A 22,922-nucleotide genomic window follows, 5' to 3' on the forward strand; every position below is an offset into this window, starting at 1 on the left:
GCATGGTTTTCCTTTTCATTCATGTTGGGTTTGAAACTCAAAGGATGCACTATTATTGATCGGATCTTTTTTTTTTTTGCAATTTTTTTAGTAATATTTTTTCTGCGAATTTATTTTGTTCTGTTTACAATTTATCTTTTTATTTTATAAAAAAATTCTATAATAATACTCAATAAAAAATTTGTGATCCAATGAATAAGGCGTTGATTTATAAACTCTTATTAATATTGCCTTTCTTGGGTTTTTATATTTTTAATATTTTTTGTGATTTTATTTTATTTTGTTTACAATTCATCTTTTCACTTTATAAATAAATTATATAATACTCCCTCCGTCCACGAAATGAGTACCCGTATTTCCTTTTTCGTCCGTCCACGAAATGAGTACCCATTTCCTTTCCTTTTTTAGAAAGTGGACCCCACATAATTAATACCCTTAATATTGCTCTTTATTTATCATAGCTACCATTGTAGGTCCCACCTTAATTAAAATTACTTAACCGACCTCAACTACAAAAATTAATCAACTACTCCTAATTACAACTAAGTTAAAAACCATTTCAGCTCTATTTAGTTTTGTCCGCTGAATTAAGAAACTCACCCAAATTCGAGTTTCTCTTTCTGAAGAACACAAACCCTAGCCGCCTCAAATCCAACTCCTTCGATACAGAGCCTACCTCAGATCTACTCTCTTCCATGGACAATTTCGGTGTTGGTGGCGTCGCCGGTGAGGGGATTCGAGTTCCAGACGAATCTAACACGGTGGTGCCCCAAACTCCGACTTTCGTCCTTAATGGCTTCGCCGACGATGGGACTCGACTTCAGCCAATCGAATCTGACACGGTGGTGCCCGAAACTCCGAGTTTCGTCCTTGGTTGCTTTGTCGATGATGGGATTCGAGTTCAGGCAGTCGAATCTGAGACGGTGGTGCCCGAAACTCCGAGTTTCGTTCTTGATGGCTTCACCGATGATGGGATTCGAGTTCAGGTAGTCGAATCTGAGACGGTGGTGCCCGAAACTCCGAGTTTCGTTCTTGATGGCTTCGCCGATGATGGGATTCGAGTTCAGGCAGTCGAATCTGAGACGGTGGTGCCTGAAACTCCGAGTTTCGTTCTTGATGGCTTCGCCGGTGATGGGATTCGAGTTCCAATCGAATCTGCCAGTGTGGAGCCTGAAACTCCACCATCTTTACTTGATGGTTGGGCCGTTGACTGGTCCTATGACAGAAAAATACGGTACCTTAAATTGCTAGACGTCTGGTGTCCTGGAGTCTTAGCCCTCTACACTCAGGTTAAGAAATTTTATTTTATGCCCTGTGATTGTCTGATGAGATTTATGTTGGTGGATTGTCTTGCCCTGTGATGAACGATGCATGCATTTTTTTCTGAGGGTTGTTATTGATATGAGGTAAGCTGTCTTAATATGCCCTGTGATGTCTTTTGATGCATTTTCTGTGGGTTTGTTATTGAAATGAGATAAGCTGCCTTAATATGCCCTGTGATGTCTTTTGATGCATTTTTCTGAGGGGCGTCATTGAAATGAGATAAGTTGCCATTCACTAATTACAAGAAGTGTTTACATTCTAAACAACAGATACAAAATGACCATTTTGTTGCTTATGATGTAAACATGACCTTACCAAAAAGTGGAGAATACTAACTCCATCCTATTTAGCTAGCTAGTAACCAAATGAACTTACCAGATGGTTTATGTTGTAGAGTGTACCATCATTGTTTTCAGGCTGCATTAGATACTCCAAGCAATCCCTTACAAGTCTTTCCTCAACAGAAATGTTTTGAGGAAGAGTGCCACGCATTATCAATCCCCCTTTGTTCATGTGTGGAATTCTGTAATTGTTTCCTCCCCTCACCATCATAATCTCCTTGTAGCAGCATTGTAGGGTCAGAAAAACGTTGTTTAATTTCTCTGCTGACAGTTCTTCAAATGAGCTGCTGACATTCCTTAATAAATCATCTACACCATTTGCATGCTTGTCATCTTGCAGTGATTGTATGGCTCTGAAAAATCCAAGATCGTTCACATTTGAGTCGGGAGAATTGGGTGGTTGGCATACCAGTTTCATACTGAATCCATCTTCATTTGCAGCTGCTTTGAAATCCTCATCATTTGGATCAATATGAGGTTTTGCATTATCTTGTTGAATGATGATGTGTTTGCTTGCACAGGGAGGCCATTTAGCTTTAATGGCAGGTATAATCTGGAGTATAAATTGAATAAACTAAGTGATGACATAAATCTTGTCTGATAGTAGTTCATAAACAGAAAATTACTACCTGATTGATGATACAGTCCTTTATGACTGATTTTGTGATAGCTTGAATTGGTTTAGTCTCCAATGTGCCCTTTAATCTGTTCTTTGAATTTCTTTTTGCTGGCTCCTTTGTAGTGAATGGAAATATTCCAATTTTTCCATCGAATATGAGCTCCCCATCACTTGAATATAGTGGTCTGGTCACAGCGCACATGAACATCACTTTAGTGATGAATCTTTTCGACTTACATGATCTGTAGGGATCTTCTTCATCTGGAAGAAGATAGTACCTATCTGAGCACTTTGTGATATAAAACCATTTTTCGTCTATGTGAATTGTGTTGTGCATTCCTGTAAAATCCAGCTTTCCATTTGATATATCTGGACTCAAATGACTCAAGCTCCAACGTAGCCTGGCAAGCTTGTTCACCTCAGTAAGTGTTGGCTTTATTGCACTTGTGTGTGCCCTTATCTGCCTGTCCTTTATCCAGTTGCCAACTTGGCTTTTGCTAACACTAAGATGTACTGCCATCTTTCTTATTGTAGACCTTTGAAGCACAGAAAGGTTTCTAACTTTTTCTACATCAAGTTTCATTCTATCCTTGTGTTGATTACCTTGTTTTCTTGGCAGCAATATGACAGGGTTTCCAGAGACTAGCTGCTGCTCTGCAACTTTCCAGATCTTGTAGACTGATTTTCGGGTGATACCAAAAGATGTAGAAGCCTCTTTTTGAGCTCCATGATTCAGCTTTCCGTTGCAGCTTTTTTGAAGGAGAAATTGAGCGACTTTATTACGCTCTAGTGTTGATAGATTTCCCTTTCTCTGTTCAGCCATTGTAGCTTCTCTTGCATTTATGTTCTTTAGAGTGAGGGAAGCTTAGAATGCAGACTGCATTTATCCTTTAAATGATTGTATTTATGGTGTGTTAAGTGAGGGAAATTTGAATAGTTGAAAAATTCCCTCCACTATTTTGGTCATGTCTGTAAACGTGAATCAGTTTAAGTGATGTTAATTTTAGTTATCCGTGCCTTCAATTTAATTCCAATCAAATTTAGCTTTTGATCCACGTCAGATTAGTTTAATTAGTTGTCCTTTCAGTTTCTTAATTTAAATGCTTTATTTAATTAAATTTAAGTGCTTTATTTAATTAAACATTAAAGATAACATTAAAAGTGGGACCCTTATTCCACTAACACCACATTCAATACATTTCTTAAAACCCGTGCCGTCCACAAATGGGTACTCATTTCGTGGACGGAGGGAGTAATAATCAACAAAAAATTTGCGGCCCAAGTTATCTTTTCACTTTAGATGTATTCACATTTTCGACACTAGTTGTGAATTCTCAATTGATCCTCTCTCTCTATATATATATATATGGGAGCGCTTCAATGAGATCTCCTATATGTGTGAGCTCTTAGATTAATTTGTGGGTGTTAATTTCATGTATCCTATAGCTGATTTTGAGGGTGAAATTTTTTACCAGGGTTCGAATTTTGGAGGGAGCTAAAATTTTACCCATTTTTTTAATATTGTTATTAATCAGTATATATTGCCTTATTCAACATTATATTGCCGTATTCATTGTACTCATAATCTCGCGAAGATATATATATATATATATATATATATATAGAGAGAGAGAGAGAGAGAGAGAGAGAAAGAGATAGAGAAGTTTCCTTTAGAATATTAATGTTGTGAGAATTGAAAATACGTCTGAATACACATGAATAAGTCAATAATTTCTACAAATAAATCAATGTAACACATAAATAGTATGAGTTTGAATTCTGGAGGGGTGTAGATTTTCACCATATTAACTGGATATGACTATTCGTGAGTTATATTAATTTTAATTATTTAATATGTAAATAGTTCTAATTTTATATTTTAAAATAAACTTTTATTTTATTTCATCTCTATACATAAAAAAAATGAATTGAAAAACGCTGCACGGAAAGGTGTAAAGATTAATCAGATACGAGGCATGCATGCAACATTATCGCTTATGAATTAATCACTAATATCGTTCTAACAAATAAATAATAATAATAATAATAATAATAATAATAATAATAATAATAATAATAATAATAATAATACTTTTCATTAAGTGGAAGGAAAAAACATGATTGAACTTGATAGAATTATTTTAATAATTGTGGGAAAAAAAGAATTTTGAGAATGGATGTTGATGCGCTATTTGTTCCAGATAGAGGCGAATATGGTGTGGGCTTTGTTTGCATAGATTTGAAGGGCGACGTAGTGGTGGCGGGACGGGAGCTACAAAAATGAAACGATGGCGGAAATTATGGGTATTCTTGTGTGCGTGGAGTATAAGCTGGAACCGCTCAAAATATACACAGATTTTCTTCTTGCAGCTCGGCCGATGCTGAGTCTGGAGAATTGCTTGCCCGCAAATATTATCAAGATCTTAAAGACTGCTACACATAATTTTCTACTTAATATTTATCATATGTATATAAATGTGAATATATTAATATATGGTGGCGCATAAATAAATTTAGTTTGTCAGATCTTGCTCTGAGTCGATGTGTTGGACTCAAGATTTTCTTAAATGACTTGGGGATATTATTTCTCCCCATATTTCTTAATTGAAGTCTTTGGTTTTTCTCTCAAAAAAAATTATTGGTTCCATCTTAATCTTTTAGACTTTTGTTAGTTGACGAATTATTTGACATATGAAATCAATTAGTGAGCGTGAGAGCGTCAGAAACGATTACTATAGACCCCTTGCAAATTTAAAAATTCTACGAGGCCTCTTTCCAACATTCTTTTTCTGATTCCACCACTAAATAATCGACAAGTTTTAGTTATTAATTAAGTATATGCGGATGGATAAACGACACATACTTGTATAAAATTGTGGGAAATGGCTAAAACATCCATATGGGTCACCCGATTCATCCCGAAATTAAAATAAAAAATCACAATCTTCCTTAAACCAAAATATAAGTAAAAGGGATAAATAAATAAAAAAGTCAAGCCCATTTTATTAATAATATAACATTAACTACACAATGAGTTGCGAGACAACCAACAAATTGAGCTATTATTAGTCGAATTAGTAGGTATATCTGTTCCCCCAAAGTCAAGCAACTTGACTAGCACACAAATCACTGCCTAAGACACATGGTTTTGCAACTTATAAAATATTTACAAATTTGTAATCTCCTTGGAAAAATTAAGCTCATTTGTTACACTAGATTAGGAAAGTCAATAAACTGGCCATCAAAAAATTAAGCTCATTTGTTACCTTCGGAATTATTTATTTATTTATTTCCACGTGGGGATGTGTCATTATGATTTAGTCAAAGATTTAAAAAAGATTAGTGTTTTGACAGAAAATGATGTGTGCGCGTGTGTGCCTCATCAGTCAAGCATTCCTTGGATAAATTGGACTATAGTTTTTGTTCTCAAAGTTCCTATTTTCACCTAATATTTCGTTTGATTGTTAGTTTTGGCCGGTTGGATGATAAAAGAACTTTTACTATTAGTGTATCTATTATTTAACTTTATAATAACATAATTATACCGACATATACTGATAATATACAGTAAAATATAAACAATATATGAAGCTCTTAAAACAGATAAAAGTTGCTCGAATTTATACTCCTTAAACAAAATTCTCAGTAACGAATAATTTCTAGAGTGATGCTAATCGGACAAATTTGTCCAGACAAAATGCCTATTTTGGTGGACCCATTTTTCAATTAAATTTGTAACTAAAAAGTAATATATATAAAGTGACAATTATACCCTGCATTTATTAACTCCATTAAAAAGCTTCTCCACTCATTTCCTCGTTGTAAACTTGCAGTGATTCATCTAAGAATTAGAAAGTTGGAATAAAGCATGTTTCATCACCCAAGAAATTAAAATCTCAAGAATCAAAAAGTTTATCTTTTGTACAGCCGTAACCAACGTAAACCAACCTGCATCAAAAACCCAAAAAATTAAGAACATGCATTAATATCTAAAAGAAAACAAAGTTCGTCAAGACTCAAGGATTATATATAGATTGTATACTGTATATCATTGGACCGTTTGTATTTTATTAGATAGTGTGTTTTACAAGGCATTTTTACAATTTCAGTTTCTTTTTATAAAATAGTTAAGAAGAGAAATCTAGATACTTAATAAAATAATACTAGTATACTAATAATTTAGTATGCATAAAATTTCCGGAAAGCCTAATAACAGTACAATTCAGAAATAAATTGTTGCATTTAGGACGTAATTTATTGTTAAACGTCACTATTAACGAAAAGCATATACTAAACTCAACATATCTCAATTATATATATATATATATATATATATATGTATTAGTATATTTTATTACTAATTATAATTTCAAATATGGAAGTAATTATAAAAATGTCACATATTTTAAAAATACTTCCATATTATAATTATTAAAAATTTGTTATTATTTTACTCTATATAAAAATAGAACAATGAAAGCCCCTATTCGAATTGGTCCAATCGAGCATCACAAGTGAAACCCCCAATTCCAATTGATCAAATCGAGCATCACAAATGAAACCCCCAATTCGAATTATTCCAATCGAGCATCACAAGTGAAACCCCCAATTCGAATTATTCCAATCGAGCATCACAAGTGAAACCCCCAATTCGAATTGGTCAAATCGAGTATCACAAGTGAAACACTCAATTCAATTTGATCAAATTGAGATTCAATTTGTTCAAATTGGATCTCAAATCTCAATCATGAAATCCCCAATTCGAATTCATCAAATTGATTATCAATTTTGAAACCCCCAATTCGAATTGGTCCAATCGAGCATCACAAATGAAACCCTCATTTTGATTTTATCAAATTGAGATTCAATTTGTTCAAATTGAATCTCAATTATGAAATCCCCAATTTTAATTCATTAAATTGATTATCAATTTTGAAACCCCCAATTTGAATTGGTCCAATCGAGCATTACAAGTGAATCCCCCAATTCGATTTGATCAAATTGATATTCAATTTCAAAACAAATTGAATCTCAGTTATGAAACCCCATATTCAAATTGGTCCAATCGAACATCACAATTGAAACCCCCAATTCGAGTTAGTCCAATTGAGCATCACAAGTGAACCCCCAATTCGATTTGATCAAATTGAATCTCAATTATGAAATCCCCAATTCGAATTCATCAAATTGATTATTAATTTTGAAACCCCAATTCGAATTGGTCCAATCGAGCATTACAAGTGAAACCCCCAATTCGAATTGGTCAAATCGAGCATCACACGTGAAACCCTCAATTCGAATTCTTCCAATCGAGCATCACAAGTGAAATCCCCAATTCGAATTGGTCAAATCGAGCATCACAAATGAAACCCCCAATTCGAATTGTTCCAATCGAGCATCACAAGTGAAACCCCAATTCGAATTATTCCAATCGTGCATCATAAGTGAAACCCCCAATTCGAATTGGTCAAATCGAGCATCACAAGTGAAACCCCCAATTCGAATTGTTCCAATCGAGCATCACAAGTGAAACCCCCAATTCGAATTATTCCAATCGAGCATCATAAGTGAAACCCCCAATTCAAATTGGTCAAATCGAGCATCACAAGTGAAACCCCCAATTCGAATTGTTCCAATCGAGCATCACAAGTGAAACCCCCAATTGGGACAATTCGAATTGGAACAATTCGAATTGGGGGTTTCACTTATGATGCTCGATTGGAACAATTCGAATTGGGGGTTTCACTTATGATGCTCGATTGGAATAATTCGAATTGGGGGTTTCACTTGTGATGCTCGATTGGAACAATTTGAATTGGGGGTTTCACTTGTGATGCTCGATTGGAACAATTCGAATTGGGGGTTTCACTTGTGATGCTCGATTTGACCAATTTGAATTGGGAGTTTCATTGTTCTATTTTTATATAGAGTAAAATAATAACAAATTTTTAATAATTATAATATGGAAGTATTTTTAAAATACGTGACATTTTTATAATTACTTCCATATTTGAAATTATTATTAGTAATCAAATATACTAATATATATATAGATATATAGATAATTTAATTATAAAAATCCAATTATGCATTTAATTAATTACAAACTTTCGATTATATCCTTTGATTTTATTTTCTTTCAATTAAAAAATTAAGTTAAAAGATTTATAGATATGGGGCACACCCCTATTATTTAATTGAGTTAGGCAAATCAAGAATGATGAAAGTAACTCGTAGAAAGTATAATACTTAATAAAGATATGTTGAATTTAGTATATGCTTTTCGTTAATAGTTTAACAATAAATTACATCCTAAATGTAACAATTTATTTCTGAATTGTAATGTTATTAGGCTTTCCTGAAATTAATTTTATGCATACTAAATTATTAGTATACTAGTATTATTTTATTAAGTATCTAGATTTCTCTTCTTAACTATTTTATAAAAAGAAACTGTTATTGTGGAATAAAAATGCTTATATAGATAGATAGATAATTTAATTGAAAAAATGCCTTATAAAACACACTGTCTAATAAAATACAAACGGTCCAATGATATACAGTATAACATTGGAAGACTCGGAGTTGATTACGTTGGAGCAATGAAACATATAAATGCTTTATTCCAACTTTTTAATTTTTGGATGAATCGGTGCAATAAGGAAATAAGTGAAGGAAGCTTTTCAATGGAATTAATAAATATAGGGCAAAATAGTCACTTTATATGTATTGCTTTTAGTTATAAATTTAATTGAAAAAGAAGTCAACCAAAATAAGCTTTTTGGCTGGACAAAATTTGTCCAAATAGCTTTACCGTAATTTCTAGTAGATAAAATTCTCATGTGTCGTGTCCACAATATTCTGAACCACTTATGTCTTTTATTAATTACCTATGTGGATTTTTTTATTATTATCAATAATTTCCAGGCTAAAACTTAATTAAGAGCATTATAAAAGACATTAGATTCACATTTTCACTTGTCGGAACAAGACAGACTAACTAGCTATTTAACATAATCAAACTTAGGAATATTTCTATTTTTGATTTATAAAGAGAATAGTATATAGTATTATTTTGTTGTTTGTTGTTTCTATTCATCTATCCTTTTAGTTACAACTCATACACGCCCACACATATACATTAGGTGAGTCCAACTCTCAAACCCACAATTAGGGGCGAGCAGAAACCGAACCGGCCGAAAAAATCGACCGAAAAATGGCCGAACCGATCGATTTTCGGTCGGTTTTTTGATACCGGTCGGCCGGTTCGGCCCAAATTTTTCAGAATTTTCGGTTTGATCAGCCAGTTCGGTTTTCCCGATTTTGGTCGGTCGAAAACCGAACCGACCGACCATATTTAATTTAATAGTATTATTTTTATTTTTTCCACTAATTCCCTAACCCATTACCCAGCAGTAACCCCTAACTCCCTAAGTCCCTAACGTGTTTTGAATTAGAAATTCAGAATTTGCGCAGCCGCTCCCCCTTTCCTAACCCTAGCCTTCTCCCCTCAATTCATCTCGCCTCCGGCCTTCCCCGTTCGAACAACCACCGGTCGTCGCAGTCCGCACTCCACAGCCAGCCGTCGTCCAAATCTCGTTCGCTCGGAGCAGTCCGAACTTCAAAGCCCGCAGCCCGCAGCACAGGCGCGCAGCAGTAGCGCACAACAGCAACAACAACAGCAGCAGCGGCTCCCCCTTTCCTAACCCTAGCCTTCTCCCCTCAATTTAATGTTGGAAGTTTGGAACTTGGATTTGGAATGTTGGATTTGGATTTTTAATTTTAGATCATGTTTTATGTTTAATTATTTCTTATTGTATTGCTGAAAATTAATTGTATAGGTGAAATAAAAAAAATCTGCACAGATTCGGCCGGCTCGGTTCGGTCGGCCGAAAACCGAACATTGGCCGGTTCGGTTTTCGGCCGGTTAGCATTCTTTGTGTCGGTTGGTCGGCCGAAATTTTTCCAGACCGATCGGTCGGTCGGTTTTTCCAAAATCGATCGGTCGGTGGGCCGAACCGACCGATGCTCACCCCTACCCACAATGGATTGGTTGAAGGAAAATGTCTTACAAACTGAGTTGTATTTTATCATTTTTTTTTGTCTTTATCCAGGTAGACTTGATAATCAACTACTTCCTTCGTCCTGTTATATTTGTCCCATTTCTTTTGGGCACTGTTATTAAAGAAAATATAATTAGTGTAGTAAAAGTGTGTAAAAATGTGAGGTCATATTGTTTGTAGTGTAAAATCATTATAAAAAATAGAAACATAGCAATATCAATGGAACAACCCAAAAAGAAAAACATGATAAGTGTTGGAAATATAAATATTATATATGTGTGAGAGAATTTAAATGACTAAAGTTGGAGGATTTGTATTTATATGTGAATGTGGAGTGTGTGAGGACGTGAGTAAATAGAAGAAAAGTTTTTTAATTTTGCTAACTCTTCTAGCTCATTCACTACACAAGTACTCTCTCCGCCCCACTCCAATAGGCTCATTTTCCTTTTTGAATAAAAAAGTTGTACTTAACCACACCACTTTACTACCATTTTCCTATTAAAAAGTAAATTTTCTTAATCTCCGTGCCCAAAAAAAGTGAGTTTATTGGAGTGGGACGGAGGGAGTATTACATATGTATATATAGTGGTAAATGTCGGTTAATGCTCTTAACCTACTTAAGTTGGAAAGAAACTAGTTTAGTCTAGATGATTCCTAATCTAGACTATTCTCCACGCGTGCACATGTCCTATTTTTATTTTCCTTAATTCTTTCTCTTATATTCTAGATATTTCTATACAAATATCTTCATTTAAAAATCAAGTTTATTGTTTGATATTTCAACACTCCCCCTTAAACTTGATTTGTCATTCCCAGCAAACTTCTAAACTTGATAAAGTCTTCATATTTGAGCGGCTTGATGAAGATGTCGGCGATTTGATCCTGAGATTTCACGTATTCCACTTGAACCTCCAGTTTTGCAATGCATTCTCTGATGTAGTGAAAGCGGGTGTCTATGTGCTTGCTTTGATTGTGAAACACTGGATTTTTGGATAGCGCGATCGCCGACTTGTTATCCACGTAGATAGTTATGGGCTCCTTTTGTGGCCACCCGAGCTCTTCCAATATACTTCGTAGCCAAACTGCATGACAAACACTGGATGTGGCAACCAAATATTCAGCTTCACACGTTGACAGCGTGACTATGGGTTGTTTCTTGGACATCCAGGTGAAAGCAATGTCTCCCATAAAAAACACGAACTCGCTTGTACTCTTGCGATCATCATTATCTCCAACCCAATCGCTATCACTATAGCCAACAAGCTTATAATCATCAGTATTTGAATAGAATAGGCCATAGTCGAGTGTACCTTTGAGATATCGTAGTATTCTCTTCGCTGCCTTGAAGTGAATGGAGGTTGGATTTTCCATATAGCGACTCACGAGCCCTGTTGCATAAAGAATGTCCGGCCTTGTGCAAGTTAAGTACCATAAACTTCTAACCAAGCTCTTGAATAATGTCGGGTCCACATTTTCTCCTCCATCGTTCTTGGATAATTTTATCCCGCATTCCACTGGCGTGTTGATTGCTTTGCAGTCTTCCATCTTGAACTTCTTGAGAATTTCCTTGGCGTAACCTTCTTGTGTGATGAAGATCCCATCTTCGAGTTGTTTGACTTCCACACCGAGGTAGTACGCCATCAGCCCAATGTCGGTCATCTCAAATTCCTTTGACATGGCCTTCCTGAACTCCTCGATCATCTTTGGGTTATTTCCTGTGAAAATCAAATCATCTACATACAAGTACACAATTAAGACATCTCCGTCATTGACTTTCACGTAGAGAGCATGCTCATGAGGGCATTTAGTGAAACCATTATCCTCCAAGTACTTATCGATTCTGCTATTCCATGCTCTTGGTGCTTGCTTTAATCCGTATAGGGCCTTCTTTAACTTCAAGACTTTATCTTCTTGCCCTTTCACCTCGTAGCCCATTGGCTGCTTGATATAGACTTCTTTGTCTATATATCCATTCAAGAAGGCTGACTTGATATCCATTTGATAAATCTTCCATCTATTTTGGGCTGCAAGAGAGAGTATTAATCTGATAGTTTCTAAGCGAGTGACTGGAGCAAATACCTCATCATAATCGATTCCAGCTCTTTGACTATATCCTTTCACGACGAGCCTCGCTTTATACACCCACTTGACACCAATAGCTTTGTGCCATTTCGGTAGTGTCACGAGCTCACACGTATCATTATTCTTTATGGCATCGATCTCTTCATCCATTGCGACTCGCCATTTTTCACTATTTGCTGCTTCTTCAAAGCTTACAGGCTCACAATAAGCAAATAGGCAGAATAAGGTGAGATTTTCTAACCTTTCAGTATCCTCATATATCTCGCCCAAAAACAATGAAAAAGATATCTTGTAGATTGAAGAAGAAGGAAACAAGAAAGTCGAAGAGGGAAAATTGTGTGCACGCGAGGAGGGATGAAAGAAGGAAGAAGAAAACTATTGGGCGTGCGATAATACTGAAACAGGAGGAAGAAGAGGGAAACTACGTTTAATTTAGGAACTAGGGATTTAATCACCAAACTGAAACGTGGCGTTTAATTTACCGGAATTGTCGTGTGCCGGCAAGCCATATCAGCGCCACGTCGATTCCGATTGAAGGGATAAAAAATCGTGGAAAAATTGAACAAATGTCAAAGTATTTGATAAAAAATGAAATTTTTAAGATCGTGGAGAAAATGAATTTCGGGCAAAGTTCGTGATATTATATGCAATTAACCCTTAGTTAAACCTACTCTAATTAAAGAGAAATTCTACTTCCTCCGTTCTGAGTATTTTGAGACTTTTTTTTTACACAAAAATTAAGAAAATATTGTTTTGCGTGTATGTGAAAAACTGAAAAAGATGCATAAATGGTAAAAATTTTGTCAAATAAGAATATGTCTCAAAATAAATGGGACGCCCAAAATGAAAATTATCTCAAGATAAGTGGGACAAATGGAGTAATTAACAAAATAATTAACAAAAATGATTATTGTTATCAAATTCTAATGGGGTTATTGCCCCTAAATACATGAACTATGACCAAATTCTAGTTTATAATACCACCTTTAGATTCTGCCCCATAATATACCACCTTTCAATTTTTTCTAATATCTCCCATGTCCAAAGTATGGATATTCGAAAAATTACCCCATTATAAAATTTATTGCACCTTGACCCCCAAAACTTTTGTTTTTGACTAAAAGACATTTTATACCTAAAGATTGGGCTTAAATGGTATATCGGCTGGAAACTTTCCTCGTGCCCGATAGATTACTTGGTAATCTGGGTCTAGACTGTGAGACAATGCCACGTACTATTAAGCAAAAAACAGTTTAAAAAGATCCTTGTTTAAAATGGTATCAGAGCGGGTTTTTATAGAGGAATTATATTATATTTAATTTATTTTATGATTAACCTATGTGGGAGGAGACTCCATTAAAAATTATGGATCCGGACGAGTGTCTGAGATGTGTACACTACAGGAATTCTCTCCAAAATCTGGAGATAGAAACCAGTCGTCTATTAGGCGATCTCAACTGGAACAATCGAGCCCTCGTTACCAACTTACGACGAGGAGGAGATATCGAGCTTATTCGCGATATTATTGCGAGTATCCAATTCTACCATGAGAACCTCATAAGGTTCACCGCAGCCAGGACGGCGATCGAACGGAACAGAGACGAGGCCCATCAGTCACACGATTGATGGAACATAAAGACAAGGCAGGGGTGGCTTATCCAAGCTACCACAAGATCGAGCCAGACTCTTCCGACAACGTCAACTTGAGGGAGATTCAGAAAACGGTGGAATATTATGGCAACAAGCTATATGAACTACCGATGGAAATGAGCAGAATATCACTCAAACAAGAGGAAATACTAACCCTCTTGCGTGATATCCAGAAAAGAGTGGAGGAGATCGAAAGGCGAAAACCATGTTCCGGAAAAATTCGAAATCCATGGTCCAAAGACCCAACGTATCCATCACTATTTAATGCAACACCTAAGGAGTTGCAGCCGAAGGACATAATCCGAATCATGAAAGGCAAATATCATGAATAGCCTTGATAGAATCGGATTAGAAGATCTACAAGAGTTAGCAGAATCCTTTGCTAACCTCAATATGGTGGATCTAAAGATGAACCAAGGAGATGAGGTGCCCAAAACTGAACCTCAAGAAGGTGAACCGTCAAGGAAGGGACCAGCTCAAGAAAATGCAGGCCAGTTCCAACGAACCAGACGACGGAGGCCTCAGATGCAGGATACTCCTGTAGGAAAGGTCACCCTAGAACCAATCCATCCATATGGATTGATTCTCAACCTCGACGAAGCCAGTTTCAAAGAATGATTTCTGGTGGGCAGCAGTGCTCACAAAGATCACCCCCTATGGAGAAGAACCTTGCAGATATTGTAGCGGTCTCTTTTCCGACGACGAAGCTGTGCGATGGCACATCAACGAAAAAGAATTCTTTGCAGTGCGAAAGGCGTTTAAAAAATGGCCGCTTTTCTTACTTGCTAAGAAATTCGTTTTGAAAGTAGATAACACTAATGTTAAAGCTTTCTTAACAAAAAAGATAAAATCTAAACCTGAAAAGGCTAGATTACTTAGATGGCAAGCAGTATGCCAATATTATGATTATGATATTGTCATCTTGAAATCTGATCAAAATGTTCTTGCAGATTTCCTAACAAGGGATGGAGCTCCCTGAGGTGGAGGCCATCGAGGCAAAACAGGCGCAGCTCTTTGAAAGTTTAGAGTTGCTACAACAGGAATGGCAAAAGTGTGTTCTACACACTAAACAAGCAGGGAAGATACAAGCGGCTGACGAAGCCCAAGTATCAAACCAAATTGATGCATGCTTCATGAAAATGTTCAATCTTCAAGAAGTACTAAACAAGCCGCTCTTGCGCGTTATCCGAGATAATCGGATTAAAGCAATGCTTTTCGTACAGGGCGGATTACCTGTAGCAGGGGATTCAAGTACCCCTAGCCCAAGTCCTAAGGTAACGGTTTCACAGCCGGACCCTCAAGGAAAAAATGTTGTTAAGGGGTCACACCCTGAATCAACATGTCAACCCTCCACCTCTGGGGTTAAAGAGGAAGAGATCAATCTTAGGCCCATGACAGGCCAAGTTAAGGTTGATACTGATTTTATTGAAATTTCTCCTTCTTGGCAGATGTATCAAGACAGGTGGGAGAAACTTCTCACGAGAAAGGGCATTAATCCGGGAAATTGCCGGGTTGATGTTGCAGGAAAATATCCCAGAATTTGGACGACTCCAGGAGCCAATCCAAACGACGTCAAGGAATGGTATGAATTCGGGGCGTTGGCCTCAGTTTATACTACCTCTCCAGCTTTCACCGAGATCAAGGGTCTACCCAAATGGATCCAAAGAACGGTGTTTGATGCATGGGAGAACAACGAGTCCCTCAAAAGGGGAGATGTTCTGGAATTGTACTTTTTCAGTGCAGCGCCAGAACCAGTCGGAAAATGAATCTATGAAGCTTTCCACTTCATCAAGCTTCGGAGACCTGACACGGGAGCTCTGAACCGGATCAAAGTTCCCGATTTCCAGGCCGCAATCGTCTCAACATTTAAGGAGGATCAAATCTCCACTAGACGAGCATGGGGTCTATGGGTCTGTCTCACAGAGATGGATAAAATGAAGTCCAGATTCAAGTTCTACCAAAGCTCAGATCTGGGAACGTTCCTAGTCAACACAATGACAGGAACTACGACCCCTTTTGCCGAAAAATCCTTTGAAAATAAACGGCAAATGTTGTGGGAAAACAAGATAGCGGGGAGCAAGGAGACTCGTCGCAAATTTTGCAACATGGCTCATCTGGGCCATTGGATTGAAAAGGTCTGCGATCAATGTTCAACGCAGAAGGAGCCGGAATTCGGCAAAGGATTCTTCCCAAAGCCTGACAGAAGGAGGTTCCGGTCTGATGAACATGATGAGCATCAGACTCCAAAGGGAAGAAACCCTCAGGCATCAAAAAAGTAAGGTGGCCGACAAAGCAAAGTGAATCATGTGATTCACAGCAAGGATCGCACCCACAAAAGAAACGACGAAAGTGGGTGGAATGACAGGAGGACCACTCACCAAACGCTCCAGGACAAACGTGAGTGGAAGGGAAAAGCAGCCGGCCCCTACCAGCATTATCACAAAGCGATAAAGCAAGGGTCCAGCACCATGTGATGACATTAACCATTGTCGGCAATTATGGCCAACAAAAGAAGATGAAAGTCACAATCAAGAAAGCTGGCCACGAATAAAGAATCCGAGGCCACCAAGCAATAATAGAGGGGATCAAACCTCTATATAAACTCAAGCTCTGAAGAGAAGAAGGCATCCGAAAATCACAACACATTTTCACAAGCACTTTCTCTCTCTAGAAAAATTATCTTTGTATTTTTTTTAATTCTTGTTTTCAAATAATTTTTAATTCCAATTTTAGTTCTTTTTTATTTTATGTACACAAGTATTAGCTACTATGAGTAGCTAAACAAGTTTGTCTCCTCCCTTGGGGAGAATATTATGAAATAAATTAAGTATTTTATAATTCCTCTATAAACGCTTAATTTTTGTCCAACTATTCCGGTTGAGTAAAAATTTATCTTTTATTTTCCAACATAGTATTAAGTCAACACTTAGTGAAGGAGGAAGGTTGCAACCATCTCTTGCGAGTGCGTGGTTGGTGCGTGCCGGGTGGGCAGACGAGCCGTAAAACGCAACAAAACTGACTCCTGAAGAAGACCAGTTGACAAAGGTATAATGTTGGTTTAAATTTAAAGATTTATTTCGAAGTGTTACGGAAGCATGTTGGGCCTGATTAATTGTTAAACTGTTTTGAAAAGCATAATATGGGTATTTTGTCTTGGTTTGTAATATGTGGGGGTTATTCTGCACTTTTGATTATTTTGGGGTTAGTTTTAGAATTTTCAGAAAATAGTCATAGGAGAAATCAGAAGAATCTCAAAGGTGATATATTATGGGATAGAATCTAAAGGTGGTATTATATTCTAGAAAATTGAGAAAGTTGATATATTTATTGGCCAATACCTCAATTCTAATTCACTTTCCTGAAAAAAACAATCACGTCGAAAGTCGGAGAATTTATGGGAAAATAATATTTAAATAAATATAATAATATCATAAAAGTTACTGAATTTAATTTTCACTGTAATGAGAAACAACTTCCTTTTAACTTAATTTCATTTCATATCGAATGTGCGTCTATTCGCTTATTTTTTATTTTGAAAAATAAACTTATCCATGGATTTATGATAATTTTGGTGACGTAGACAGCCGAAGACGGCTGCAACAAAGACGCCGCTGCAACAGTGAAAATCTACAGGTAATTTAGCTTGACACGTGTCAATATTCTGTAGTTTCTGTACAATGGGCGACCGGCAGCCAATCACAAACGCCCTAGTCGGCGCGATTATTCCACACAGTGTAGGTGCGAATCGTGCACCTATAAATTAATTAGACAAAACTCAGATTTAACTTTTTCTTGAAAAAGTCATGAGTTAAATGAAGAAGAATTATTCTTGTAATCACTCTATCAAAATCTTTTAACTTTTCTTGAAAAAATCGAGTTAAATGAAGAATTATTCTTGTAATCATTCTATCAAAATAATGGATCGTGATTCGTATTTTTTTTTTCTTGACACTAGATATATATATATATATATATATATATATATATATATATATATATATATACAGTATATTGATATGTTCTATACGAGTTTTTATTTTATGTAAACTATTTAATTTAAGGTCGTTTTTCTTTTGCTTTATATGTAAAAAATAACTAGAGTAGCATGATGACAATTTTGAATATTATTGAAAAGTTATTGATTTAGTTTATGATATAGTATTAGCTAATGAGGCTTAGCTCAAGTGGCAAAGTTGAGATACACAAAGACTCTCCTTTGTGAGAAGTCTTAGGTTCAATTCCGCTTTCATGTCTGCGTGCGGGTGTCTTATTGATTATATAATAGATATCTTTCGTAATTTTAAATAAAAAAATTGTAAAATTTTGTAATTTTACAAATTGGATCAAAATTAATGACTTGTCAAGTCCCAATAATAATACGGTAATACCTACAACATACCTTCTTAAAAAAAACTACTCCACAAACTATTTATGTGCAAAAGTACTTAAAATTGTGTTGCTCTATGCGTTCATCAAAATCTATCTATATACTCCCTGGAAAAAAATATATATCACATGAAGAAATATGTATTAAGAGGAAACATAGTATATTAGAGAATATTAGGATATAGTATAATATAAGAAATTAAATACATACCAAAACGTAATGTTCATTTACACTCATATATTTTCGAACATAAACACACCCTACATACAAAGTTCTTGAGACGAATTTCACGAATTATGTCGTTTACAACACTTTAAAGGAGAGGCGGCAAAAATTTCAATAATAATTTTGTTTTGAAGTAGTATTCTTCTCGTCTCATCTAACTTAGCCTAGTTCTTTTTAACATAATCATTTAGAATAATAAGATTGTAGTGTAAAAATATATAAATTAATATTTATTATAATAAAAATTGATTACTACAAAAGAAACAAGTTAAATCAAATGAGACAATTCTACAAAAATATCTATCAAGTCAAATGGGATGAATAGAGTACTACAATAGGCTGTTTGCTTGATGTCATTGCCATATTCCGAACTTTTTATCTTTCAATCACATTTTATTTTTAAAATAATCAATTCTTACAATTTTATTTATTAAATTATGATTTTATTAGAAAAGAAAAAAAATTAGAAACCCATAAAAGAAGAAAGCTCTTGCAAGGGCCGAAGCTCATTAAAAATTCATGAAAGAAAATTCATTCAAAAAAACTCTATAGAAAGAAAAAAAAGTGGCGAAAATAGTGCTTGCTTAAACGAGACACTTGGCATGTCCGCCGCAAAAGACGTTAGTATATACTCCCTCCAACCACAAACAAACTTCTTAGGAGGGAGTGCCACAAATTTTAAGAAAAAACGTTGTTAAATGTGAGAAAAAATTATTGAGTGTATTGAAAATGTTGAAAATATGTTATAATTAATATTGAGAGTTGTGAAAAGTTAAAAACAAATGGTGAGATATAATTTAAAAATAGATAAAAAATTCTTTTGTGGACGTACGAAAAAAAATATTTCGAGAGTATTTTATTTACGAAATCATGACTTCGCCAACTAGATCAGTTCTGAGAGTGGATATTAGAACTATTTGTTGGCGACACTTGGCATCTTGGCGTCTCGTCAACTATTGCGTCCCATACTTTACAATATATCAAATAATTCGCCTGAGCTAATCTACACCGTTTAGAAAATGAATCTAATGGATGAGAAATGTGGGGTAGGAAGAGGAGGCAACTCGTGATAAGTTGTCAAATCAAAAGAGCAACTTGGAAGGCTGTGAAAGTCGTGTTCCAATGGGTGCGACTTCTCTTTCAGTCTTGCAATCTTGGATTGGTAGGAATAGTTTTATGGGGAATTTGATATACCGCACTAGACAAAGATTAAACATCCCCTTGTCTCATCGCATTATATTTTACGAGACGCATAATAACATATTCCCTTACTTTTTCCAGATAAATGTCTCTTTCTACTAAGAAACTGAGTAAATATGCACTTTTATCTTTAATTATTGCACAAACAATTTTAAAAATTAAAATTTTTAAACTAAAGATAAAGGTAAAGTTTAAAGTTTGACATTATTTTTTCTATAAAATTATAAAATATGACACTCTTCTGAATAGGACGCTTATTTAGGGATGTAGAGAATATACAACTTGAATTAGATTTTGACTTTAAATCGGGAGAATTATTAAAGATTTCATGTGATATTAATCGAGTAAACTAACAATTTAGATTATTTATACTTGTTTTGTCTGATTTTAAAGTAGGTTGAGGTAGCTCAACCTCGCTCTTTTTAGATGCACTAAGTGGTACGTACGTAAAAATTTATTATCCTTAGCGTTGTGAAAGTTGACATTGACATATATTTGCTTTATGCAAAACAGAAAAAGTGTTCGAGTAATATTATTTAAAAATAATGATAATTATCTTATATACATTAATTAAAAAGTCGAATTTAAATTTAGTGCTCCTTTGGTTCAAGTAGAGGAATGAAAAGGGAATGAAATCAAATAAAGGAGTGGAATAGTAACAATAACCATTACTTTTATTGAGTGTTTGGTTTAACAATAAAAAGTAAAGGATTTCATTTCTTTTGTTTTCCCTTTATTTTGAGAGGTAACAAATTGGGCGATTGAGTTACCCTCAAGTAAGGGTAATGATTATCTCATTACCCAAATCAAACAATAAGTAATGGATTCAATTATTTGATTCTATTTTCAACCTCTAAAAACACTCAACCAAACGAGGACTTAAAGTGGATAAACATTCAAATGAAGCAACCCGAAACCCGAATTGGTATTTTTTGTGTTTCAGTTTGTTTTACTCGTGGTGTACCAACTCGTAATTTTGAGCCCTTTATTGAATAATAGACCCAACTTATGTTAATAATGCATGTCAATTTCACTATGAAAGAATCCCTAAGTGGGTAGCCTAGGCATGTCACACTAAAAGAAAATATCAATCTATCCCGTCTTGGACCCAATCAACCCCACTAAAAGTGACATTGCTAAATTCTTTTCTATCATGATAGCCTAGTAGTTAAACATGGGCTTGCCATATCAAATTTTTTATTCTCTTCACATCATTAAGTATGGCTTCTTATTTTTTATAAAATAATAAATTTATATATAATCATATTTTATCCACCCACAAACTAGTTTAAATATAGAAAATAAGAACAATAATTGACCCATAGATCTAGAGTGAATTGATGGTCCGGATTAGAATATGCTCACTTGACGAAATTCATAACACTTATACTTACAATTCATACATTTTTTGTCACGATTATTAAAAATAATAAATTTATGTATAATCATATTTTATCCACCCACAAACTAGTTTAAATATAGAAAATTTTGATTTATTTAATTAATTTTTTAAATGAAAAGAATTTAATTATTTTACTGTATTGTCTATGTTGTACCAATAAAATATGACACTCTTCTGAATGAAAAGAATTTAATTATTTTACTGTATTGTCTATGTTGTACCTATTTTTTTTTAATTATTTATTTTATTTTTTAAATAAATATTACAAAAATTATAAAAAATAACTACAATATGGACAATACAATAAAATAACTATATATATTTTTTCAAAAAAAGTTAAATATACATAAAATCTTATTTAACTAGTTTGTGGGTTTGATTGTTTAGCATCACTATATTAAAAATAAGAGTAATTAAATGATAAAGGTGATAAAAAAAAATGATGGAGCCACAATTTTTTGTGAGAGAAAATAGTTTCTTTTATAGAATGAGCCATTATTAACGGGACAAACGAAAAAGGAAAGTGAGTACTAACTTCTAATTATAATACATAGTATTATACTATGATTAAGTGAGAATGAACAAATATGATTAAAAATGAGAATGAATCTGATAAGTAATTGTTATTATATATATATATATATATATATATATATATATATATATATATATATATATAGGGTTGGGTTCTACAAGAAAATGAGCTTATACAAGAAAATGATAAACATTGAACATGTCAGTAATGCGGTTGAACACACCAATAATTTTATTGAACGTTTGAGATTTTTGGGGTTCAAAACCTGGATACGTTCAACACAATTACCGATACGTTCATCAAAAATCTGGATGCGAAGTTTAAACTTAATTATTGACCATTCGATAGATCATGATCAATGGTTGAGATTGTTTCTCCTTTCTTTGCAAACATTTATTTTCCTATTGAACTTCCTCCTATATATATATATATATATATATATATATATATATATATATAGGAATGGGATCATATAGATCCCAATGCTTATAATAGATCCCTAGATCCAAATCTTGACCACACATTTATGACATGTGGCGCATCAAGATGGTGACACGTGGCAAGGATTCCAAGGCAAAATCTGGAGGGGTAAAATTGGAATGTAATTTTCGGATTTAATAATTAAAAAATATATATATTTTTTTAGATTTTCTCAAAATAGATATATTTTAGATGCATATAGTTTCACACAAAGATGCATAAAGTTTTCACATGAAATGCATAACTTTGAACAGAAAAATGCATTTAATTTTTCCAGTTTTGGTATTTTCACCACCCCACCCCATACCACCCCCCAATCCAGCCCACACCACCCCCCAACCCTCCCCATTACCACCCCCCAAAAATAGGCATGTTTCACATGCATATAAAATCAAACAAAAATGCATAAAGTTTTCACATAAAATGCATTAAACTATACAAAAAATGCATTTCATTTTAATAAATCTGGTAGTTTCGCCACCCCACCCCAGCCCCTGCCCCCTGCCTCCCCACCCCACCCACCCCCCCCACCCCCACCCCCCCCAAAATTTTTTTTTTTTTTTTTTTTCAAAAACTGATTTTCTAATTGCTGGCCCACCCCCACCCCCACCCCCC

The 22,922-nt window shown here is 34.8% G+C and overlaps 1 protein-coding gene across 6 annotated transcripts; it reads left to right on the plus strand.

Annotated features, from left to right (window-relative positions):
• The first annotated feature begins 373 nt into the window (after positions 1 to 373).
• Positions 374 to 3,293, plus strand: LOC131013183 (uncharacterized). Of its 6 annotated transcripts, none has more exons than XR_009097590.1 (3): positions 377 to 1,406; positions 2,005 to 2,705; positions 2,903 to 3,293. XR_009097590.1 is itself a non-coding variant. In XM_057941239.1 (2 exons), the coding sequence occupies exons 1-2, from the start codon at positions 696 to 698 to the stop codon at positions 2,927 to 2,929; spliced, it is 621 nt and encodes a 206-aa protein (XP_057797222.1). In that variant the 5' UTR covers positions 374 to 695; the 3' UTR covers positions 2,930 to 3,293. The 6 variants fall into 6 exon arrangements, 4 of the variants coding, with proteins under 4 accessions (XP_057797222.1, XP_057797223.1, XP_057797221.1 ...); XR_009097589.1 differs by having other exon boundaries at positions 2,005 to 2,210; XM_057941239.1 differs by lacking the exon at positions 2,005 to 2,705 and having other exon boundaries at positions 374 to 1,289.
• Positions 3,294 to 22,922: the final 19,629 nt, after the last annotated feature.

The sequence above is a fragment of the Salvia miltiorrhiza genome, chromosome 2 (genome assembly GCF_028751815.1).
Source record: "Salvia miltiorrhiza cultivar Shanhuang (shh) chromosome 2, IMPLAD_Smil_shh, whole genome shotgun sequence".
NCBI lineage: Eukaryota > Viridiplantae > Streptophyta > Magnoliopsida > Lamiales > Lamiaceae > Salvia > Salvia miltiorrhiza.